At 43.8% G+C, this 16,595-nt stretch overlaps 1 protein-coding gene across 2 annotated transcripts in view; it reads right to left on the bottom strand.

Moving 5' to 3' along the window:
- Positions 1 to 16,595, bottom strand: part of LOC144762785 (putative ATP-dependent RNA helicase DDX43) — a 989,943-nt gene that overhangs the window by 954,219 nt on the left and 19,129 nt on the right. For both annotated transcript variants that reach the window (XM_078648055.1, XM_078648054.1), the window contains exon 2: positions 13,052 to 13,107. In XM_078648055.1, coding sequence (XP_078504181.1) covers positions 13,052 to 13,107 — 56 coding nt within the window. The remainder of the gene's footprint in view (positions 1 to 13,051; positions 13,108 to 16,595) is intronic.

Raw genomic sequence — 16,595 nt, 5'->3', positions numbered from 1 at the left:
CAAGACCAAGACGGAGTCCTACACTCGCACTATTCAGGTATGGGTGTTGGACTAAATCCTAGTGGGATTCTTGGCTCTTAGATACTAAGCTATTAGGCTCATTAGGTCTTTTGCACCTACTCACATGTTAGGTACACTTAGGTACGACTAGACAGGCATCTTAGGAGTACGCACTTTATTTTATAAATGCATTCTATATACATGTATAGGTTCCTGACCATTGCAAAATGGTAGAACAATACTATTTCTTCCTATTCACTGTACTGCTGCTCTATATCTCTGTTACTGTGTTACAGTCGTAACAGCGTACTTATTCTAAATGAGAAGAACTACTGTACAATAAATTCTTATTGTAAACCGGTTCAACTGTTTCTTCTATGTATCTGTATCTCTCTGAGAGTGAAAACAAGCAAGTGACTGGGTGAAAAGTAATATATTGTTTCCACGAGTCTGAGGTTATTGTGTTCTAAAGTTGAACAAACTAATCTTTCTGGAGATTCTAGTGGCACTGCGAGCTAGCTAATGCGAACTACAGGCCAATATATGCGGCAGGGGTGTACACAGGGTCAGTCTGATACCAAACCTACAGTATATGTTATCCGTAATAGTTGTAGGTCCTGCATGACAGGGTACTTTGTGGGACTACACCACAGCATAAGCATGAGCCAGGGAAACTTTAGAGTTTAATATATTTGCACACTCTTTCGCTCCATCCTCCTACCTCTACCTAGTGGCATGATGAACTAAACACCCTCCTGACGCTGGATAAGGTGGTAAGAAAAAACACAGCATCCTAGCTGACGACAGACTGAGGTACAAAGAGCAAGTAACCAAAGTTATCTCAACATCTTTTTTCTCCTTGCGCATCGTGTCACTGCACTAGACATATCCAGAGTAGACAACTGCAATGGTCTATAACAAAATCTGAATAAATTGCAAATTTTGGAAAACGTATCAGCTCATGTGCTGATGAAGGTCCCTAGATATGGTTTGGCCTCACAAGCCATTAGCAGACTGCACTGGTTACCCATAAAAATATTTTTTTAAACACAAAAATGTCTTCAAGGGCCTGTGCACAGCCTACAGGGCACTCCACAGCTTGGCCCCACCTATCTTAGGGATGGGTTCAGGTGGTTTCAGCCCGGTTGGACTCTTCAATCCGCTTTGCTAGAGACGTGGTAGTTTCCACCCACGAATGGGCTACATGGGGAGGCAGGAGTTTTGTCCTTTGTACGGCCTAAAAATGGAATAGTTAGCCCCGGAGCTAAAAACTGCTACCTCCCTATTAGGGTTTAGGAAAGCATTGAAGACCTGGCTGTTTAGTCACGACTAGCTACAGTTGATCACCCATTTACCTGTTATTGGCAGCGCCAAGATGCTTCCCGGCTGACGATGCGCTCTCCAAATTATAGTTGCGCAATGAGTACATCTACCTTTCCTATCAGAGGACAGTGTGTGGCACAAAGAAGAACACTGTTGCACAAAAACCATATGATGTATTTTTGACATTAAATCTGTAAAGAGGCCCAAGAGTGGAAGCTCAGTGATTTTGCAATCACAATGGTTCTGTATCTAGATAGCTATCCCCGATATTGTATCTATGCACTACCAACCGTCAACTGCATGCATCAGCTGCCAGTGAAGAACATTAGACAACTTCTAACATGTCCTACTGGGGAAGGATGCTGTGCGTGGCATCAGATATATAAGCTGTGAGTCGGTTTCCTGGCAACCGTAATGTACTCAACAGATAGGCAGTATGCAAAGACATAATTAAAAGGAGTGGCAGCTTGAAAGCACTGAATGTTTATGATGTTCTGCTCCCATTCACTCATGCAACTCCATATAACTACATTTATCTAAATGGGGATATGCTAAAAATCTGGCATAGATCTGGCCCTTCAGGAACGACTTTGGAGAACCCTGTATTAAAGCATAAGGCCACAACAGAGCCCTTCGCTCAGCTGACCCCTAGTGGTTATTTGCCAGAATGTCAAGATCAAATCTGGCGTTTAATTTTCGACGACACTGCCCCTAAAACGTTTTTTTTTTCTTAAAACAGACGACACTGAAAGTACAATTAATTCCTTATAGATTCTTAGGTAAAGGGCCTTTCCTTCTTCTGCGGTCTTAAAAACGTGTAGCCTATGCCTACAAGCCAGAATGTACTTAGTGCAAAGTAGCGTAAAGTGCGTAATGGATTACCCACACCCACATTGAACAATCACAAACTATGCCCTCTTTTGATTTCCCTTCGAACTGGGATTAATAGACTTTAGTTGAAAAGATAGCCAATCTAAATATTAAATAGAGAAACCGTTTCAATTCAGGATAAAGCCAATCCAAATATTTCACAAAGTCGGAAATCTGCTTATACCCAAGATAAGAAGCCGATAAGCTACCAGCTAGTGCCTTTTTGATAGCTTCTCCTTTGATGTAAGACTAGTACTGTTGCTTAACAAGCTCAATAGCACCTTGATTGTTACATGAAGGATCCCTCCACTAGTGGTCTAAACACAAAAGTGTCAATTGACACATGACATATTGTAACCAAATACCTCTGCTTTTCCCAAAGTAAGGGGGCAATTTTTGAAGGGGACTGATCCTGCTCACAACGTTTTACCGGCTCACCCCCTTTTGTGCAAACAATCCTGACTTTGGACCCCGGACCTGCGTTTGCTTTCCGCTCCCCCTCCGCCGCTGCTGACCAACAGCCGCCGCCGAGTGAGGGAGAGCGAGAGGGCGCTAAACCACATCACTCAGCTGCCCTTGCACCGGGACCGGAAGGGAGCCTGACAACCAGCGCGCCAGGCGGCGCTTAAAAACAAGGCTCCACATCGGTGGAGCGAGGGACTGATCCTGCTCACAACTTTTTACCGGCTCACCCCCTTTTGTGCAAACAATCCTGACTTTGGACCCCGGACCTGCGTGTGCTTTCCGCTCCCCCTCCGCCGCTGCAGACCAACAGCAGCCGCCGAGTGAGGGAGAGTGAGAGGGTGCTAAACCACATCACCCAGCTGCCCTTGCACCGGGACCGGAAGGGAGCCTGACAACCAGCGCGCCAGGTGGTGCTTAAAAACAAGGCTCCACACCCGCTTCGCGGGAGCGCGCGGGAGCGCCGGGCGAAGCACGGGCACAGGGTGGGCCCTCGACGGCCCTCCGAGGCCAGAAGAGGCTGAGCTGGGCCACCCCCCTAATCTCACTGCTATACCAAAAAAGGTAGCCACATTTTTCTAAATCCATTTGTTGCTCAAATTTTTCCTTACCGCTTGTGGGTGGTCTTTCCTTTGTTCCACCCAAGTAAGAACAGCTAATATCTAAGTGCTATTTACACCTTTTTGACTTTGAGTAACATGAGGAAGACCACCAAAACGAACAGGATGCCCACTCTAAGGTCAAACACTAAACAGAAGATGGTTACCCCTCAACCGGTTCCCACACTTACAGCAATTGATATAATGCTGCAGCAGACCATAGGGGCAGTATCAACTGCAATAGCCAATACAGAAAGGAGGATGTCCTTACCACCAACGATACTTGTCCATGATTCCCAAGATGCAGTAATCGACCCTCTGGCAGCCACTGGAGATGCCACTGATGACTTAGATTTAAGCCTTGGTGTCACCTCCTCCTTTGCCGAGCTCCCGTGTGCTCAGGCACCCACTGAGTCATTAGGGGACATAGAAATCTCACAGCCCAACTTAAGTATTCCACGGGATGGGGAGATGACGAATCCAATCAATCCTGCGCCGAAAAAAGTTTGTGAAGTCCGTGCACACAATAAGAAAAAAAAGGGCCAGAATACTACACCAAATCATAATTTAGTTGCCCCAACTCCCAATTCTACACCAGGAATACCTTGCTGGGTAGCAAATATGGTAGCTGATCTCAAGGCAGATCTCGAAGACACGATCATTGCCCATATTAAACCACTTATGTCAAAAATTGACCGATTGACGTCCCTAATAAACAATAAAGGAATGGGCCCTACCAGGGAAGCGGCAAATGATGGTATATTGATTAAAGGGGGGACAAAAGTGGGTTCTGCAAATAACATATCAAATAATAAGACCACAGCAGTTAATCAATCCTCAGCCAGCAAACCTAAGGAAGCAACACAAAATAACATCCTGGCTGGGAAGAAAGCTTCTGCATCCTTAAACCCTAGTGTACAGAGTACCATCCCACAAGCCCAACCGAAGCAAGGACAAGGAATTGGAAACACTTCGCCCGCACATGATAAAACTGGACAACATTTTTTAAAAAGCATAAGCATAGATAATGCCCAAATAAAAAACCAAGTAGAAAAGGCAAGATTGGCACGCTTTAAGACAATCAATCTTCCATCGGAAGCCCTTCCCTTTGTGGTCGTATTAACAGGGGTGCCACCCATGAAGGAGGGAAAAAAGGAAACACAAATTGAATTAAAGAATAAATGTGCACAATGGTTACAGCTAAATAGACCTCTACCTCCTAACATCTCTGGAGAAATATTAACGGTTAGACGAGGGGAATGGATAGGTAGAAGTATTAAAACAATAGCAGGGGACATTATAACCATTAATTTTAGAGACACGGCTGCAGTGGAATACATATGTAATGCACCCCCTAGTGGAACTAATACACAAATCCACCCTTTACACCTCTCATATTTCTATCCGACCATACCACAAAGGCAAATGCAAAGAAACAGAATACCCATGAGCAGGACACACCAGCAAGCACCCCAGCAAAGATTCCAACAATGGCAATCCCCCTGGCAAGGCACCCTTGACTTTGATCCTTTTCTATCACAGTACGCACACTGGAACAGGTTCTGCGCACTGGATGAGGTGGATTGACTCAATCCTGAGGAAATCAACACTCTGCCATTAGACTCTAGACTTGTTAAGGAAGGGAACATAGCAATGGAAACTCCAATCTCATGCCCCCATCCTATCCCTATATTAGGGTCTAGTAATGCCCAGGTTATACCTCTAACATCTAAAATAGTTATGGTCATGATCCCAAGGGCACATTAAAGATTCTTAGCCGGAACCTAGCAGGTATCCATCGGAAATTGGGGTCACCTGAGTGGAACACTCTGGTGGAGGCGCATAAGATCTGTTTATTTCAGGAGACCTGAAGCCTAGAACCACTCCACCGCGTTGGCTATGTCACATATTTTGTGCCTGCGGTAAAACATATAAATGGGAAAGGACGCCCTTCGGGGGGCCTGCTTACTTGGGTAAGCATCTCCCTTAATTGCTGTATAAAATCGAAGCAGATTAATAGTCTAGACATTTTAGGACTCTCTCTGAAAGGTCCTCGCAGGGGGTTAACCCTTGATTTGTTCAATATATATGTTAGAGGCACCAAACATGGGTCTATGTCCCCGATTGTAACAACCCTTGAAGCTGAACTAAGAGAAAATGTTGAGGGTGCCCAAATCCTAGTTGCGGGTGACTTTAATTGCACCTATGAGCCACTCTCCTCAGATGACATCCTGGACCTGGGTGAGGATGACACCAGAAGGGGTATTCCAGCCCTAACTATCCCCCGATCAAAAGATGGTCTCATAGTGCGATCCAGTTAAATGCTTTGACACTGGAGTTTGGCCTAAGAGCCGCAAATGGTCATACACCATCAGACCCCCTGGGTGCTGCCACATACAATAGAGCCAACCACAACTCGAGGATTGATTACATTCTGCTAGACTTTACGCTATGGGGCCTAATGCAGGATATGGTAGTTTTACCTACGGTAGAAAGCGACCATAATTCGCTCTCTCTATCTTTAACAAACCCCTGGCCCAATAAATCACTCGAGAAGTCCCCTAAACATGCTCATAAAATCTCCGTTTCTACTTGTGGGAGACGCTTAAAGTGGAATAAAATCTCTGTTAACGAAGCCAAACTTAAAACAATTAATGAATTGCTTATTACCTCACAAAAGGAACTGGATACTATTAATCCAGCCTTGGTAACAGGAAGAGTGACATCTATTTTTGAGGACACACTTAGGTCTATAGGGGACATATTCCTGGAAAAGGGGTGTGCGGGGAGGAATAGGGTATCCCGGAGCTCTAGGGGTAAGCATGACTGGTATACATCTGCTTGCAGACATGCCAAATCCCTTCAGATTGAGGCTGTCAAAGGCAAATTACAACCCCAGATACAGGAAGCCAGGAAAGAGCACAAGCGTGTACTGGTAAGAGCAAAAAAGGAGTGGGAAGAAGTGTTCTGGTGTACATTAAAAGATGCACGTGCCAAGAAAGACCCATGGTGTTTCTGGGACACAATCAGAACCAGAAACAGACCAGATAGTGACCTCATAACATGTAACATCACTAGCCAAGTGTGGGTCAACCACTTCTCTAAACTATACTCCCGTCAACCCGGTCATAACATCTTAGATACACCCAAGGAAGACAAGGGATGGGAAGTGGCTCCAACTATGACCCAAAAGGATTGGGAGGCAGATCCAACTGACCCAGACTTCTCAATAAAAGAAGTAGAGCATGCCATTAGCACCATCATGTCCCAAAAGGCGGCTGGTCCGGATGGCATTCCTGGGGATCTATTGCGCTCGGACATCCCGACATGGGGGAAACTTATCCATCGCTTGCTTATTGCCATCTGTAGGGGGGCACCGATTCCCACATCCTGGAAAGGGGCGGAGGTCGTCCCTATTTTTAAAAAAGGTGCTAGGGACGATCCGTCTAAATACAGACCTATAAGCTTGCTGGACATAAGCCAAAAGGTAGTCGGAAAGGTATTGTTGGTTAGAATACTGGATTGGATTAATGAGAACAACATCCTCTCTGACTATCAGGCAGGATTTAGAGTAGGCACTGGCACAATTGAACAAGCCTTTAGACTGATGTTAGTGTACTGGAAGGTGGTGGTCATAGGCAAAGGCAGTCTTTATCTCGCATTTATCGATTTAAAGACTGCCTTTGACCTTGTACCTAGGGAGACCCTCTGGAGAGTCCTTACTGATATGGGGATACCGCACTACATGCTGTCACTACTTGTAAGGCTCCACGACAATAGCTTTGCCCAGATAAGATGGGGCACAGGGGGAGAAAAAAACAGCAGCATCCCGGTGGAGAGAGGGGTTCGCCAGGGATGTGTTCTAGCTCCCACCCTTTTCTCCCTGTATATCAACGGAGTGGTTGAGCATCTGCTGAAAGATCCTTCAGACGAACCATCCCTGGCGGGGGAGCGTATCCCCACCCTTCTCTTTGCCGATGACACGCTCCTCCTGTCTAAATCCCCAATGGGTCTCCAAAAACTCCTCAATAACTTTCAGACCTTTTGTGTAGAAAGGGGCCTGGTAATCAATACCGATAAAACAAAATATCTTGTGATGAATCCCCCCAAAAAATCTGTACGCCCCCCTAAGTTGAACGGTGTACCTTTGGGGAGGGTAGACGTATTTGATTACCTAGGCATCCGTTTGTCGCACAACATGCAGTGGACCCCCATTTAGATAAAATGCTGCTAGCCCATAAGAGGGTAATTGGGGCCCTTCTGAAGGAGCAACGTTCTTGTCTATAAGACCTATAGCACCGGTCATCGACATCTACACAGCAAGGGGAGTTAGCTCTGCTCTGTATGGGGCAGAGCTATGGGGTTCATGCAACATCAATGATCTGTCAAGATCTGAGAGGAAATTCTGCAGGGCCATTATGTCACTGCCCCAAGGCGTTCCCATGACCCCTCTAATGCTCGATTTAGGTTGTCGACCTATTGAAGATCTAGCAAAGTTCCGGCCTCTACTCCTATGGGCCCGGTTGTGGCGAGTTCCGGAGCTTGCCAACTATGCAAAAGGGCTCTCAGAAATCATGTCTCTACCAGGCTGGCACAGAATTAAATGGCTAAAAGACATGAAATCTCTCCTGTGTAACTTGGGCTTAAGTGAAGCCTGGTCAAATAAGTCATCTCCACCAAAGGCAACACTCAAGAGCCTGTACTGGAATTGGATTCTGACCAAGTGGAGTACTATTCGTACATTGGGCAGATTGACGGAGGACTTCTTGAGATTTAAGGACTTACCAATTCGGGAACTCCATTTAGACATCATTGAGAAACCATTTGATAGGTCCCTTTACTTCAAATTTAGAACTGGAACTCTGCCTCTGCATACCTTTACATCTCGGTGGAAACCGCCAGCACAGACCACAGAGTTTTGCCCCTCGTGTCCACTCAAACAGGAGTCAGTGGCACACTTCATGTTCGAGTGTCAGGAGTATGCCCGACCAAGAAGAAAATGGCTTAAACAATTGTGCCGCTTGCTGGGGACTAGGCATTATGCCGTGGCATTACGTATTTTAATGTCGGACTCACGCTCACTGTATGTTTGCACTCTCTCAAAATTTTTATCAAGGGCCTGGTGTATTAGAAGCAAAAGCGTCAAAGAAACTGTTTAATTACTTTTTTACCCAAACCTCTATGATATGCTTCTTTTATTCGAAAATCAAGTTTTTTAAAGTTGAATGTAATTAGCTCTTTTTAATTAAATGAACTTGAGTATTTTTATTGTGAAGCTTTTATGATAACTTTTATCGAAATAAAGCCTTTTTGACTGACTGAATGAATTTTTGAAGGGAATTTATGTAAATGGATGCACCAGGATTTCAATGGATGCGCATCTCCTACAATAGGGGTTTTAGCCTGGGTTGTGCTGTAATGGAAATAACACCCAACTCCAAGTACAATGCAGCCAGTGGGGTTCCAAGGACCAAAGCCAATACTGACCTGTGAAAGCTGTTTTCTTCGAGTTGAAGCTTTATTAGGTTCATGACACCCCATAGTTCTTCCCCATACAGTGCTACTGCCACTGCCTTCTGCTGGTAAATGTGCAGGAGAACTCTCAATGATCGGCCTCCCAAATTGCATTTCACTTTGAGGATTGCCCTTGCATTGTGAAAAAGGTAAATAGATGCCTGAGCTACCGGAGCTCGCCATGACAGTTTCTCCTTGAAGCAGATCCCCAGCTAGTCATACCTGGAAAACCACTCCAATGGAGCACCAAGTACCATGTGTTTCATTCTAATCCTAATAGCTCATGTATTAAGCATTACCTTAGCTTTCGAAGGATTAATGATTAAATCTTTCATTGTACAATAGTCCAAGAATGTGTCAAGTGATTTATGTGAAGCATTTTTTGTTGCTGCTGGTAACATCAACGAAAAGGAGAATCAGCACTTTACTCTCTGCTTTTTTAGGAACGTCTAAATATATTTTGAACACGTGCTCAACCCCATCATTCATAAATAGAGTAAAAAGGACTGGGGACATTACACAAGTCCTGTGCCTCCGTCAATACTGCATTACAGTCTATCCATCCATGGAGTCTATTTAATAGAACTTTACACAGATGTTGTCATGTGCCATCCAAAGGAGAAACATCGGGCAGGAATTTGATTGAAGTTGTTCGTTCCTTTTCATGTGAATAGGTACCAAAATTGCCAAACCCATGAGGTAGGTATCCTACCCTCCTCTACTCCTGCACTGAACACCTGTTCAAGAATATGAGACCAGATTTTGGGCTCCTCGCAATAAAGATCAGGGGGAATCCAGTCCAGGCCACCTCGGAAGCAAGCATTTTATTTATGGCATAATTCCCTCCTTAGTTGTCCTTGCTTTTAAGGTAATTCATTGTGCTAGTATTATTCTCCTTAGCATGTATTTGCTTGAAATGACATACATTCCTTGGGGCCTATGTGACAATACATGCTAGTGACACACCTCGTGAGCATCGGTGACCAATTTCCAAAACCTTTTCCATTCTTTCCTGTCATATGCTTCCATCAACAATAGACACCGATTTTGGTTAGCAGCTAGTTGTTTTCCATTTTATCACGTTTTTGTAATCCTTCCTATGCTGATGGATTATATGTTACAATGGGGAGATATGCCGTAAAATTAAGAGCTTTAGACATTTTAAACGTAAACACTCAAAGTCAAACCACCCCTTGCATCCTCGTTTATCTGAGCTGGAATACCATTTCCTGAGTGGGTGGGGCCATATTGTTTTCAATTGTTCACCATCATAATGAAAGATATAATGACCAAAGCACTAGCCTTGCTGCTACTACCTTCTACCATGGAGTTGTGAACGCTTGTTAGTATACTACTGAACAAGTTAATTTCATCAGGATACTTGTCCCGGTCCCAGTGGACTGACTTCCTATAATTTGACCGTACTATTCTAATAGGGCATCAGTATCACTTGGGACTAGGTCACCTTGTCTCTATCCTGAAATGAGATTGACTTTTATAAGATCATGATTATTTTCCACCCTCTGCAGTATTTTTAAGACAATCACCCTTCCCCAGTCTTGTATATCATTAATACAATAATCAGTCAGCAAGGACTTAGCCCCACGATTAAAGGGATTTCTAGCAAGGGAATCTAAGAGTGTATCGCCATTTAAGAATTGCAGACATTCTTTAATGAGAAAAATGTTTTAAAAATTCCCCCTTCTTTGGAGGACCGCTTCCACTTTATAAATGGTTGCAGGATACCATAGCATGCATCTTCATCAGTTACCTACTTATTATCCAGCTCACAAGAGGAAAAACAAATGAAAATCACCACAGATGAACTGCAGACTGCCACTGCTAAAGGTCATTAGCAGAGATCCCTCATGTACCTTACCAACCCTTTCCAAATAGCCTGAACGTCTGGACTTAATAAGTTGGGGGGGGGCGGGGGCGTATAAACATAAAGAATATCCAAGTTGTTACTTCCTGTTCCAATGTCCATCAGTTTTCTCACATGCAGGATGTTAGAATGATAGCCCTGTACATCAAATTCTTCTGCCCTATAGTTCAACTTCCAGAATACCCATGTTGCAAGACTCCCCACGAAGTCTACCCTGTCTCTGGTGTACGCCTAGTGCGCTAAACTTCTGGAAACCATCCATGGGGCACTCTATCAAGGACCAGGTTTCCAGTAGCAAACAAACAGCATGCGACTTCATAAAACACTCACAGTCCCCATCATTCAATTTACTACATAAGCCTGCGAAGTTCCACAAGTCAGAAATTGACATACATGCTAGGGGATACTTAACGGGTCTTAAGTCAGAGGGGGTTATGGAGTCAGGAAAAGTTCAGGCCAATATTGCATGATCAGAAACTGAACCTTTACCCAAGAGGGCAGAGGCTAAAACTACGACCACTCATTTATCAACTGACCCCACAGAAACAGTATCTCCTCCTCTGTGTAATGCTACCGATCATATTGAGTTAGTCGAGTCACTGTGGTGCCTCTCAGATTTACAAAGTCTGCTCCTGCACTGATAGCCAGGACATTCACCATGGAGCCAGTTGGCATCCTCTCATATCTCCTTATGAGAGCTTTGGTCGACTGGAGATGCTGCAGTTCCATTGGCTGGTCGTAGAGTGGAATAACATCAATTACCATTATGCGCAGATCATCCAGGGGACTAAGGATTAGGCTAGTGATATTCTGGGAGGCAAATTCCATCCTTGATGTGTTGTGAGGTCTGCCATACTAAGGGAAAGTCTCCGGTCTCACTAATATTAGGCCCTTGGAAGTCACTAATCTTAGAGGTACTATAGCATAAAAGACTGACAAAAGCCATGATCTATTCAAGGAGCATTTACTGGACACATCATGGAATAGATCAGCAAAATCTCACTAAATCATAGATGGAGCCACTGTCACCCACTGAAAAATGATTGGCGGTTGATATTTGGTCATTTTCCCACACCAGAGCGGCCTGTACAGCAGAAAAGGGAGTGGCAGAGGGATTTAGCATTTTGCTTTGAGGTTGCTCAAGGGTCACTGCTGAATCTAACTGTACATTGGTAATATTGCTGAAGCAGCACTACGGCCACAGGACTGCATTGACCAGTGGCCCCCATGGAATCCCTAGAGCTAGCTACAGTGTTTGTTCCTGATGTGCACACATTATGTGCTTCTCCTCCCTGCTGCCAGCATCTTACATGTCTCCTTGGAGTGGCACCTCTGCAACTTGATTGGAAACAGTTTCAAATAAAAACATGGCCAAAACACTACAGTTGGTTTTAACGCCGCATCTATCAATATGGCAACAACATGGGGAACCAGATTCATTTGACCACTCGGGATTCAGCTGGCAAGAGAAGGCTATAAGGCAACAGTGTAGTACTCTCCTCCCTTTGTTTGTCTGCCGGAGTTAGTTCACAAAATACACAGCTGGATGACTTTTTTTATTGTAAAGGTACTAACATTCTTAATTTTCCCATCAGAACCCTAGTTTAATTTGTGTGATCACTTGATCGTTTTTTAACGTAAAAAGACAACGCTCCTAAAGTTCACTTAGCTGCTCAGCACTGTACAATTTCCCCAAACAAAGTAGTTTTTACACTACAACAAAGCTATTGCTGTATCGTATTTGTGAAAACATGCACAGACTTGTTTGTGAAATCACCAAAATAAAGTTTTTATATTAAGAAATATCGTACTAAGCAAGAGGCGACAAAGTGCAAAACAGAAAACCCAGAAACAAGCGTTATTCAGATATGCACCTACAATGTGGACCAATAGCTTTTTTGCACAAAAGGTCCACACCTTCACTCCTGCTACTTAAAATAGTACTGCATACATCACTTCAAACGACATTCATCACAAAAAGAGGTTGTGGTTCTGTCTGCCCACATGGGGCCCAACTTTGAACCTCTTCCAACACGGCGCCACTCAGATGAGATTCACCCTCCTGCTTTCATGTTTTTTTATATAATTTTAGGTTAACTCCTCGTGTCGTACAGCGCTCCGCTGGCCTCCGGGGTAAATTTGTGCTCTATAATTATGAACAACCAACCATTATTTTGAATTATGAAAAGCATGAGTAAAGAGTTAGGACTAAGTATTTGCACCGTTTCAATTACTACAGAAATTCCTTCATTTTGCAAAAGCATTGTTGAAAATATGGTCAGACACGTCCAAGTTCAAATTTTAATTATGTATTTAAATTATTTTTAAAAAACGGGAAATATTAATTTAAAAAAGCAGTATTCCATTGCAACTTTTTGCACCAATTATATTAAGTTACCTTTATTTTAGAACCTGAAGACTCTTCTAGTTCTCTGATTTTTGCTCCTCCACGACCTATATGAAAAATAGACCAATTGTACGTTCAATAGAAGCAGTACGATCCATTAAAAATATATATTCAATATGTATGCATGAACTGTTTATCAAAATCAATTAAATTTACAATGTATACTATAAGCCAAACACATTGAAGTAAATGCCCCAGCTTTTCAATAAATTATCACTAGTGGATGTGGATTGTGAAAATTAATCCAATATACAATTACGAGTTGACATTCGTTGTGCACGCAACAGTAAAAGCAAAATCAGTAACAAGTGATAATATGGTAGATTTCAATAAATAAACAAAACTACAAAGAGGAACACAACTCTATTTATTCATTAAGTAATATGAGAACTATAGTACAGCTGTATTAAGGAATGCTATGTCAAGCGCATCTCGTTATTAATGGGGCAGAGAGCATTAGATGCCCTAAAATCGGCTTTCCCCTATGATCACGTTCACATACATGGTTTAGGATTGTGCTTACATGGAACAACTCTCAAGCAAGTGAGTGGTATGCACTGGTCCTTCAACATGTTTGATGCAGATGGCTGACATCTACGCATCTCCCTACTGCATCGGTCAGCCATTGCCTGACGCCTGGGAGGGCTTTAAAGGAGCTTCTGTTACTTTTGCACTAGAGATTTCCTTTACTGTTGATCAAGGATGGAGGTCGAAGTGAATTCCTTTCCGCTTCGGAGCACGCCCACTGTCCGGCCCATTTGTGACATCACCGTGCCCCGAGGCCCCCGGTACAAGGGCCACCATCGCCCCCTAGACTCATTTTTGGAGTGTTCTTTAGGGAGCTTAGATAGTCCTCCCCTGGACTTTGCCTTAGTTTCAAAGGTAGATATGCTCACTCAGTTCGAGGACTGTATGACTTGCATGGCAGTCTCAGACACCCCTAACTTGCAACCTCAAACTGGAACACGTTTTCTTGAGCTTTAAGTAGCTAGCAACGGCAGGCATTAGTAAAGTTTCACTTGGCAAGTATATAAGATTAGCCAGGACTCTGAAGGAGACTGAGACATGAACAGGTAGGAAAAGCTTCATCTGGGTGTGCTTTCACTGGGATATCGCAAAAGGCAGATAGTCAAGATAGTACAGATACACATACCATCACAATCTTTACCAACTGATTCAAACCTATCGGCAAACCCCCCACCCCCGGATACAGAATTATTCCCTCACTCAACTAAGCAGAGGAGAATAAGAGCATAAAGAACACAGCAGGCAGCTTCCTCCCTGAACCTCCCTCCAAGCACACACCTTGCACTTCAAACAGCTTCACTGACTCCCCATCCACAGCTCTTTCCAAACTCCTCAAGCACACATTCAAACACTTTTGCTCAGCCGGACTCTTATTGGCACACATCCTGTGATACGCAGCACCAGAACAGGGAGAAATTACCTCCTAATTTGCTTCACATGGGCAGAATGATCTGCCCCTACATGTCTGGCCAGTCCCTAAAATTATTGCATTCAGCACAAAGCTGAAAACTTGGCTCTTCAACAAGGTGAATGCGTAGATCAGACCCAACTGCTCTTGACTTAGCAACAGGACATCCTCCCTAGAGATATTTCATATTACACATAATACATTACAGTGATCACTGAATCCAACGCTACAAGTATGGGTGACATACGAGTCCGGCTTGTCATGTTCAATCATAACGGTGGACAGGCCACATTCTCACTGACTACCTTGTATGTCAAACGTTCTTTTTAGATCAGGACAGACTGTTTAGGAACTTAGGCAGTCTTATCCAGCAGGTTTGTCTTCCTTTCAATAGCAGGTTGAGGACTGTGGGCCTTGCATAGCCGTCTCTGGCATTCCCAACTTGCATCCACAAACTGAAAAGAGTTGGATTTAGCACAGTTAATGTACTAAAGGCACATTAAAGACGTCTTCCTGAGACTCATGTGGCTTACAAGGGGAGCCAATAGCAAAGGTTCACTAGGCACGTGTTCGGTAATGTTGAAAGAGGAGGATACTTGATGGGTAGTAAAAGTGTAATCACTTTTATTTTTAGTTTGTGAATGTTGTTGCCACGCGAACTGTTAACATGTTTCACTGTGTGCGTAGTGGTTTGCTTGCAGAGTGTTTGTATGCAATATGGTCAAAGGCTGGGTGAGAGTTAATTGGGGATTATGTTCAGTGGCGTATGAATGTGATGAGCCCTTGAATGTCAGCGGTACATTGATGTGAGAGCACTGATGTGTTAGATTGGGCAATGGCTAGAGGTATGAAACGCTTGTGTGTGGTGTGTGAATGTCGTATGAATGGCCTATGAAGTAGTTGGTGCCTTGTCGCTGCTTTATAGCTCACCTCAGTGGGCTTAATTCTTGGAATCTCAGCAGGACTACCATCTCCTGTATAATAACTATGTATAAGGTTCATTCCTTCAGTCATCCTTGTTCGACATGCAATGTAGATCCCCTGAGGATACCACTTACGGTATATAAACATCATATCTTTGCGGAGGCAGGGAGAGGAGAAAAAGGACTTCCATGCTGACGCACTGATGCAAGACGCTAAGGTTCCTGCACACCGACACTCCAGCTCGCAGTGGTTTGACATCCCTAGTGGGGTGTCCGTCTCGAGGCCAAGATGGGATCCCACAGTCCCTCACTTCAGGTAATGGGGTTGGCTTTATCCTAGGGGAATTCTTGGCTCTACACCTACATACATGATAGGTACATGTAGATACATCTAGTTAGGAGTGCATTGTAGGAGTATGCATTTGTTACGGTCATGTATTTTTACACTTGCCTAGATCCATTGTTTTAGCACTATGGTAGGAATCTGCCATCCTTTTGCTCTATTGGAGCTTACAATCATTTATATCTGTTTCTGTCTTATGGTTGTTTCAGCACACCTATTTTACATTAGAATGACGCTGGTTCAATAAATGCTTATTGAAGAACGTCCCCACCGTTAATTCTGTGTATTCCTCTGAGACAAAGTGAGCAAGAGTGACTGAGCGAAAAGTAATGTCCGGTTTCCACGATTCCGAGGGATCAGGGTTGTAATGTTTGATAGTTGCCAGAAACTATTCACTCCTTGGTAAGAAGGATGCATAGGGGCACTGTTAGCTAGTATGACTACAGACCAACCTAACCTGGAGGGGTAGCTGGAATCAGTCTGGATACCAATGCCTTTGTTTAAACACGCAGATCCTATATGGATTTATAGGAACTACATGACACAAACATAACGCATTACAGAGATCTCTGCATCCAACACTACAAGTATGGGTGACACACGAGTCCTGCTTGCGATGTTCATCTTCAATCAGAACATAGTGGATATTCAGTTTGCCATATAACAAGTGCATTACAGTCACAGCACATAACGGTGAACAGGCCATGTTCTCACACACTACCTTGTATGTCAAACATTCTTCGTAGATAAGGACGTACTCTTTAGGGAACGTAGGCAGTCTTGCCCAGCAGGTTTGTCTTTGTTTCAAAAGCAGTTTGAGGACTTTGGGCCTTG

This window comes from Lissotriton helveticus, chromosome 6 (assembly GCF_964261635.1).
Source record: "Lissotriton helveticus chromosome 6, aLisHel1.1, whole genome shotgun sequence".
Lineage (NCBI taxonomy): Eukaryota > Metazoa > Chordata > Amphibia > Caudata > Salamandridae > Lissotriton > Lissotriton helveticus.
Note: the sequence above shows the minus strand (reverse complement) of the source record. Positions and strands in the feature narration are given on the sequence as shown.